Source organism: Lycium ferocissimum, chromosome 4, assembly GCF_029784015.1.
Source record: "Lycium ferocissimum isolate CSIRO_LF1 chromosome 4, AGI_CSIRO_Lferr_CH_V1, whole genome shotgun sequence".
In the NCBI taxonomy this organism is placed as follows: Eukaryota; Viridiplantae; Streptophyta; class Magnoliopsida; order Solanales; family Solanaceae; genus Lycium; species Lycium ferocissimum.
The window spans coordinates 19,818,991-19,828,654 of record NC_081345.1 but is presented as its reverse complement, the minus strand read 5'-3'; the positions used below and the strand labels follow the sequence as shown (position 1 = coordinate 19,828,654).

At 35.1% G+C, this 9,664-nt stretch overlaps 1 protein-coding gene across 1 annotated transcript; it reads right to left on the bottom strand.

Moving 5' to 3' along the window:
• Positions 1-3,650: 3,650 nt before the first annotated feature.
• Positions 3,651-8,942, bottom strand: LOC132051737 (uncharacterized). The gene is made up of 4 exons (XM_059442930.1): positions 8,387-8,942; positions 6,738-6,890; positions 5,038-5,352; positions 3,651-4,365 (listed from the first exon to the last, which is right to left on the bottom strand). The coding sequence occupies exons 1-4, from the start codon at positions 8,846-8,848 to the stop codon at positions 3,958-3,960; spliced, it is 1,338 nt and encodes a 445-aa protein (XP_059298913.1). The 5' UTR covers positions 8,849-8,942; the 3' UTR covers positions 3,651-3,957.
• Between the last annotated feature and the right edge of the window lie 722 nt (positions 8,943-9,664).

Below are 9,664 nucleotides of genomic sequence, written 5' to 3'. Positions count from 1 at the left end.
ATATATTCAAAGTACAAAGCTCTTGGATCTGAAAAGCCAACCCTCAAAAGTGAGGGAATGCCCCCTATTTATAGTTTTCATCTATGGGCCTTCTATACATCATGGGCCCCTTTTAGGATAAAGAAAACCTAATATGGATAAGGTTAGGTCGTACGATCTGACACCCGTACGACCGTCGAAGCCGAGTGCGCGATTCCCACACGTGGCGGGCGAATAACCGATTATCCGGACCAACGGCCACGATCAGAATGGTCACGAAGAAACCGGGCTAACGGCCACGACTGGTTCCGCTATATTCAAACCGGGCAAACGGCCACAATCAACTTGGCCATATAAGGACCGGACACCGGGCCAACCACGATAAGGAGTTATCTCCGGATACAACGAATTCATGCAAAGCTTCTTCGGATCAGACACTACCGTTTATTCTCTTCCTTTTACCGATCCCGAGTTGCACCGGACAAACTTTACTCGGTTTTTACCGTATACAATTTTTATACAAATTATGCAAACTTTTCAACTACTCACAGAATCACAATGCACAATTTTCTCAAAGGAGACGTAAATTCAAACAGTGTAGGCAGAAGCTTTTTCCCTGGGCCTTCATTAAGCAAATCCGAAGAGAAAGTAACATCACAATCAATAGTAGCAACAGATTTTTTGCACTAGAACGAGAGAGACCGCTGAGTGTTTGAATCGGCTTCGCAAAGACACTATCCCTAAACCCTGCCACCGGCTCCGCCCTTTCTCTATGGCAGCAGTGGCGGCGGTCGGAGAACCCGACACTACCGGCATAACAATGAAAGGGCTAACTCAGGTAAAAAAAAAAAAAAAAAAAAGGAGGCTAAAACGGGTAACAATTTTGCCCTAATTGACATAGTGTAAAAATCCCTTTTGAAAAGTCATAACAGTTTCATCGGCAAGCAAGTAGCTCGATCAGGCAGCTTGCTAAAATTCCCACAACAACTTCTTTCTTCGATAAATAAATAGTTAACTCAATTCACTTGTATATCAGTTGAATGGGATTATATGCATAGTTAGCCCACCTAAGCTTTCCATATCCATCTTTTCTTCTCTGTCTACCCCCGTCGGAGAAAACAGAACCGCCAAACTAAAGAATAAAAGATCATAGAACACACTTGTTATAATAGTTTATTTAGGCCTCATTTGTTTGCACTTAATGAAGGTCTGAATCTGAATGGTTCAAACCTTAGGCCATTAAGTACATTTGTTTATATTAGGATCTAAGCTCTTATTTGGTCGGAATAAATCTTAATGATTAAGAGTCTTGAACACAGTTTTAACATCATTAAGAGATACTTTTGTGTGAATAATTTTTACCACCACTTTGTTCACAAATACCAGCTTCAGCCCCCTTTCGACCACAACCACCCACTGCCCCACCCACCCTACCCTCTCTTCACCTCCGCCCCGCTACCACTAACCACATCTATCATCACAACAACAACCACCACCCTCCCAATCCCTATCCCTCTGTCCCAACCCTCACCACTACTAACCACATCTGCCATCATAACCACCACCACCCTACCTTCTCAACCCCAACCTCTCCACCTCACCCTGCGCCATCCATCAAACTACCACCACTACTGTCAACCACTACCACCCTCCCACCCCTAGCACCACCCACCTACTAACCTTACTCACCCACCACCCTCCCACTTTCCCACCCCAACCCCACCCTACCCACCCCACCGCCATTAACAACCTTCATCGTCACAACCATTATCACCACACTAACATCATAACTAGCATCGCCGCTAACTACCATCAATACCATCGTCAACCACCACGCATTCTTCAGGCACCATTACCACCACCACACCACTACAAAGCATCTCCTTCATCACTAGCGAACATAAATGTTTCATTTTTTATCAATTAATAATTTGATTATATTGCATTTATATTTATTTTCTAATATTTAGTTACTTTTTATTTGAATTGTATAACTATTATGTTTGAATAAATAGATTATGCACATCCAGATGTTGAAAAACAAACAGTCTTAATCATTTAATGTTCAAATCGAGAGACAACATCTTAATCATTCATATGTGCATTCAGATTTAGATATCTTAATCTTAATAAAAACAAATGAGGCCTTAGTAATATTTCTTTATAAGAAATTAAAGGGGTCGGCTTTGTCATATGTTATATATTGGGTTGCAAAATGAAAGGGGACCATGATCATTTTCATTATTTTCTTTTCGGAAAAAAAGGGTTAAAAAATGTCACTAACTTATTAGATTTAAATTTGCCTTTAATTTTATTTTCAGATTTAATAATTAGATATATGATTAAATTTTAATTAAGTATGTGACTTTATTGATTTCACCTAAACTTTTTGTTTACTTTGCTAAGGATTTTACTAAAATTCTTTCTTTTTTAGAAAAAAAAAAAAAAAACTTTTTTGTATTCCTAGAGTTAACAGAAAAAATTTAAAAATGTTAATTTCGTTTTACCTTAAATATATCATCAAATTATACTTATAAAACAACTTTCCGAAATGCAAATTTTTTAATTCAATGGATCCTTTTAAAGGTACTGTTGCATTGCATTGGTTATTCTTTTCTTTTCTCTCAATAAATTGCATATTACTATAACTAATAACTAATGTCGTGATGTTAGATTGAATTTTTAATAGTTATTGCATTTTATTGGAATTTTTTTATTTATATATGTCTCATAATTTATAACATTCTCAAAGAAGGTAGTTTGATTGACCTGCACTGCAAATATTTCGATAAAGTAAGGAAAAACAAAGTGATAACAGTGGACTCTCCACCAGCCAACTTGGTAGTCTTGCTATCAACCGCTTGTCAATTTGTCCATTTCTTTCCGTGCCCCCTACTTCTCCACGTGTGCAAAGTTCAAAGATAGTACAACTCATTCATCAAAGGGAAAAGGGTCAAAAATACCCCTCTACTTTGAAAAAAGGACTAAAAATATCCTCCAAACTTATTTTGGGTTAAAAATATCCCTCCCATCCTTGAAGTTTTCAAATATCACTTGTCTTGTGGAAATTATCCCCCAAAATAACTCGAAATCATTTTTGAAACCCGCTCCATCATTTAAACTTGACCCAACTAAATAATAACCCATAAAATCCCCTTATTCCCCCAATATGTAGGTTTGAAGTTTGAGGGAATTGGGAATAAAGGGATCTTATGGGTTATTATTTAGTTGAGGTTTAAATGATGGAACGTGTTTAAATAATGATTTCGGATTATTTTGGGGGATAATTTCCTTCAAGACAGGGGTATATTTGAAACTTTAAGGATGAGAGGGGTATTTTTGACCCAAAATAAGTTCAGAAGATATTTTTAGCCATTTTTTCAAAGTAGAGGGGTATTTTTGACCCTTTTCCCATATATGTATATATATATATATATATATATATATATATATATATATATATATATATGACATTTTGGAGAAGAGTCTATTTAGGATGGTTTTGGAATCAAACCACCAAATCCCTTTTTGGTATCTCTGAGATTTTTCTGAGTTATCTCAGGATTTTTCTTTTAAATTTCAAAAAAATTGAGAACCTTTCTTAAGGAAAACAGGTTAAAGCATCTAACATAAGCCTAAAAAAGACTAGCTCCTATATTTGCATAACTGGAGAACTGAAAATCAAATGTAGTACCATATGACATAGGTACACCATGCATTACAACGCTTCATATCAGAAATTCAAGTTTCAACTTTCAACAAATAATAGGTATTCAAAATTGATGGCAAACAAATATGACAGCAAGAAAAAAAAACTGACAACAGGGATGATCCGACGTTTGTAATGAACGCGTTGTGTTTCATCAGATCTCAATGTCTAAGGTTTGCCGTTGAAATATAGATAAGTAGAAAACCGCATCTCATTTGCACTGCTCAATTGGCGCCTCTATTACTCTATTCACTTATGTAAAAGAGAATCTACCTTCTTCTCTTCCTCCTTAGAGTTGGAAATTGAAGCGGAACAGGAAGAGTAGCCAACAGTACATTTTTCTCTTTAACAAACTTGCAACCCAAGTACTCATAGTGAACACGCAATGCTACAGCATTCATTCTCAAATCTTTGGCTATATCAGTTGGATCGCTACGAAAATCATCAGCGATGAGAGTAAGCACCAAAACATAGCTGATAAGAAGATTTAATTTGTCATCCGGAAGCCTTTTTGAGTCTGTAACAGCAAACAATGAAGAGAACTTCTGGAACAAGATGACGGGAATCTTGTGATGCTTTGCAGATGATACGCCATCCATGGAATGTTTATCCTTGAACTTAACAAGATGAGTAATGAATGAAAATATGCCTGCCAGCCTTTTCTTCTCATATTCGTCCTACAAACAAAGTAGGTGAGTTTGGCACATTGGTTAGGAGGTGATTTATTCATGTATTAAATCCAGCATAACTTGTATACTGTTTGGTAGCATTTTTTTTTTTTTCTTGCCATGTATAAAATTCAACGCACCAAATACGCTGTTTGGTTAGCAATTTAGAATCTCGCACAACTACTACATGTATAAGTTATGACAGAATCAATGTATTATTTATGCAGGATAAAGGATAAAAGATCGAATAAGTAATACATGAATAACTAAACCCTGCATAATTAATACCCGCATAAGTCTAACCAACAACCAACCAACCCCTAAGTATTCACAGCTAATACACGGAAAAGATAATAATAATCAATCTATGCACATCAAACCCCACTATAGTGTAAATAAAACCACCACATTAGAAGTGCTTGCTGCTTTGAAGTCAATTTTAAAGGATCAGTGTGGTCATAGCTACTCATAGCCCCTAATTTGGTACTGACATTGAATATTAGAATGTAGGAAAAAAGCAGCACTGGAATAACTATTATTACTTATCAAAAAAAAAAAAAGCACTGGAATAACTATTATGCAATAAAGCAAGTGAGCCAAAAATCACTCTTTATTTGAAAAAATGCATACATCACTTAACTCATGACTCATTCACAATATGAAATTTTAAGCCTTTAGTACCTGTATATGATCCAATTTGTAGGATCTGTTGCAAACAAAGCTTGGATAAAGATCAAGTGTCATATCTGCCCCAGCTTTCGTGAGTTCAAAAACATCCAAAAGATAATCCCACTCTCCGTTGAAAATAATCCTGTCTAGTGGATACGCCAACTGCGATGTCGTGGCAGCCAGATCATATGGTGGTATATTCCGCGCATTATCTGTGGTAATGGCTACTTCAAGAGCCTCTTTGTTTATTGCCCCTGCTATATTCCTATCAAATTCCTCTTGATTTCCAGTATCTTCTTGTTGACGTAGGGAATCAAGCTTCCGAGCCTGGAAAGCAAAGACCAGAAATATATGATGAAGGAAATACTACTATTAGAAGACCGATGCTTCTATTGAGAATTCATGGAGTGTGCAATGGTGGAACCTATCTTTTAGAAGACTGCTGAATGACTGGGAGGTTGGAAAAGCGGCAGAATTTCTCAAGGTGTTGGGGATCTTCAAGAGTACAACTGGTAATAAAGTTTCCATGACTTGGAATAATGGTGTGCAGAAGGGGTTCACAGTTACTTCAGCATATAAACTGCTAAACTCCTCTCAACATCAGAGCACAAGCTGGCCTTGGAAAAACATTTGGAGAATTAAAGCCTCTTTCAAGGTAATATGTTTTTCATGGTTGGTGGTCAGAAAAGCTTGCTTAACCCATGAAAATTTACCAAAAAAAAAAAAAGAGAGAGAGAGAATCCAGTTGAGCTCAAGGTGTTTACTTTGCCAGGAGAAAGCAGAAAAGAGTAGTCACTTATTCCATACATTGTAAGGTGACTGACCAATTATGGCAGATCATTTTGAGCATGGCTAGGCTGCAAGGGGTTATGCCAGAGCCTACTCTGGATGTTGTGAGATGTTGGAACAAAGGGTGATGTAGGAGAAGACAGACGAAATGATGGAAAACTATTCCGGTTAGTATATAGTGGACTGGCTGGAGAGAGAGGAACTCAAGGTGTTTTGAAGATGAAAGCAGTTCTATACAGAGAAATAAGATGACTTGCATCCAGTCTTTGTATTTTTGGTGTAAAGATAACTCTATAGAGGATACTGAACTATTACTAGAGTTTTTAGAATCCTTGTAGAGAGTCGAGGATCATAAGGTCTCCGGTTCAGAGATAAAACACTAGGTGATTTCTACCCATATCCCCTAGCCTTGGTGGATAGAGTTACCAGGTACATGTTGTTGGTGGGAGGTGACGGATATCCCGTGGAATTAGTCGAGGTGTTGGCCCGGACACCACGGTTATAAAAAAAGATCCTTAAAGAGAAATTGTAAAAAACTTGTAAGAAGAACAAGTTTTCTTTTGCCTTTTGTAAGGAAAATATGGTGGCCAGCATTAACGTCATGCTGATGAATACAATGTTACCATTTGTCAACAAAAAACACTACTACTACAAAAGAATGATGACAAATTTATCTGCAAAGCAATTTGTCTCTTCTTTCTTCTACATGGTCATGTACTTATTCAGAAGAAGATATAGCTGACAATGACAGACAGATTTATATTCTTTTAAAAAAAAAAAAAAAAAATTTTGCTCTTGCACGATTTATCTTTGTCATTAAAAACATAAAATCTACGAATTTCAAGCAACTGAGGAAGTAGAGAATTTTTCCACAATGTTCTTCATGTCTGTCAAAGCTTGTAGGGAAAATGGCAGGAGCATACCTGTCGTATAGACTTCTTTGATGAGTACATTTGAGTTAAATCTCTCATTTTGTCATTCCTCTCTTCTGCAGTGAGTTGGTCTTGCTTGACCGTATCTGGATCTTCAGTTTCCGGTGCTTCTGACCCTCTAACTCTAGGTTCCAACCTAATTATCTGTAATCATCAGCCAACAAATAAGAAATCAATATTGAAACAGCTATTCCATTACGCTCATCACCTGCTTAAAGTTACTTAAAATCAGGATATATGAGATCACCAAAGCTATGTGTAATAGCTTAGATAATATCACAATTATTGGTTAGGCAACAAACTGAGTTTATGTGAAGTAGAAAAAACTCTCCAGTTTCTAAGCATTTCAAAATGGTATGCGCACTGAAACTTCTTGCCCTAGCAAACAAATTAGCAAAACATAACACTAGCACAAATCAAAGCCAGGCCTCTCTGTTTTATGACCACATTCAACCAAAACTAAAAGAATAATATGGATAAATTATAATAAATGTTCTGCCAATCATAGTTCCAGTGGTCATCCAATTTTGACAAATATAAGAGTAGAACCAGTCATACCGTAACATATTCACACCATCAGTAATTTACTGTGTTAATTTAATAATATCTCATCTCTCGCGGCTGGGATTTGATATTTTTTCATTCAACTGCACTTGAGAAACGTAAAAACACCTTCGTTTTACGCATCCATCAAACAAAATATCCGTCAGAACCATTCTTGTTTACTACAATGTGGAATGCTTCTACGAAAAAGATCCTACTTTTTTACTCACCAATAAATAAATATAACCTTCTGAATCAAATTCACCTTGTTTGCTGCAATGGCGATAAATCTTCAAATAAAGAGCTTCTTTTACTCAACAATCAAACACAATAACTGAGAGAAAAGCAAATCTACCATGTATGCTAAAACAGTAACAATTTCCAATCAAAACTTACCTTGTTTACTACAATGGGGAATATTTCTATGAAAAAAGATCCTACTTTTCTACCCACCAATAAATAAATATAACCTTCTGAATCAAATTCACCTTGTTTGCTGCAATGGCGATAAATCTTTTTACTCAACAATCAAACACAATAACCGAGAGAAAAGCAAATCTACCATGTATGCTAAAACAGTAGCAATTTCCAATCAAAAATTACCTTGTTTACTACAATGGGGAATATTTCTATGAAAAAAGATCCTACTTTTCTACTCACCAATAAATAAATATAACCTTCTGAATCAAAATTCACCTTGTCTGCTACAATGGCGATAAACCCTCAAATAGAACAGCTTCTTTTTACTCACCAATCAAACACAATAACTGAGAGAAATCCAATCTACCTTGTATGCTAAAACATAAACAAAATCAAGCAAAACCAACCTTTGAGAATCAAAATTTACCTTGTTTACTACAATGGTAATATGTCTATTCAAAAGATCCTATTTTTTCTCTCACCAATCAAATAAAAATAACTTTCAGACTCAAATTGAACTTGTTTGCTGCAATGGGCATAAACCCTCAAATAAAAATAACTTCTTTTTACTCTACCAATCAAACACAATAATCCAAATTATGTTAAAAGATAAATAACTCCCATGATACAATACTGACCAATCAAGCAAAAAACAACCTTTGAGAATCAAAATTTACCTTGTTTGCTGCAATAGGAACAATCTTGAGAGTTTGTGTTTCTTTATCCAATACCCCAAGTGAGTAAGTACACAACTGAGCTGATGTTGCTTCACCTGAATAATTAGTCCCAACAAAATCAACCTGTGACCCATTAGGACTCACAACAAGCTGTAACCTATTACTTCTTTTCACATTCCTATATAACTTGGTACTCACTTCCTCATCAACAACCTTGTTGTTGTTCTTTAAAGGGTCATAACCTGATGGAAAATAACCAACAATTGGAGAAATATTATTGGGGTTTTCAGCTACGGTTTCAATTGTTACAGTATGCTTCTTCTTCTTGTTTTTCTTCTTATTTGATTTTTCTTGGTCAATTTCTTGATGTTGGGTGTCTTGTGTGTCATCATCCATTTTGTCTTGTCTTTCTTGATTAGGGTTTTGGTCATCTTGCTTCTTCTTTTCTTTTGGTTTAGCCATTGTTGTTTCAGAGGAAGAGGAATGTGCGACAAACACATAAAAGCATAAACCCTACTGTAATTGTAAGGTACTTAAAAACGGCTTGGAGAAAATGACAAAATAGTTATAGGTTGATTAAATTGGTCCTTCAAAATACACTCCGCTGTCCCATGTTACTTGTCAACTTTCTCATTCACAATCCCCTCATAAATAAATGATTCATTTTTACTATCTTATCATCATCTTTTTTCAATAATATTTTGTTATTATAGCCAAAAAAAGATGTATAAAATTTAATTTTTCACTTTGAGGGCCTTTTTAGAAAACCACCTGGTGATTGGTATTGGTAGTAATTGCACAGTAGTGTAATTACAATGACCTGTATGTTTGTCATAAGGTAATTACAGTATAATTACGAAAGATATTGTTTGGTACGCACAAGTATAATTATACAATTAGTTTAATTTAAAAATAAAATTTAATTATAAAAAATTTAAAATTAATATTTCAAAAATATTTGCCTTTATAAATGATACTAGTGGCATTTGATCCGTGCTTACTAAGATTAAAAGTTACATTTGTAATTACTTATAATTATTTTTTTCGCTTTTTTTTTATATTAAGTTATTGAAAAATTAGTTCGACAGTCTTTGCAAACTTTTAAAAACAAAAGACTTAATATTTAAATTGAAAAAAAGTATTTAAAAATTGAACATAGATTTGTTTTGTCTGTACTTTAGACTTTCTTTTTAACTTCAAACATTTACATGACATAAAGTCTCTTATTTGTTTTATTTGTTGACTTTTATTTAAATTTTGATAATTTCTTGAAATCCA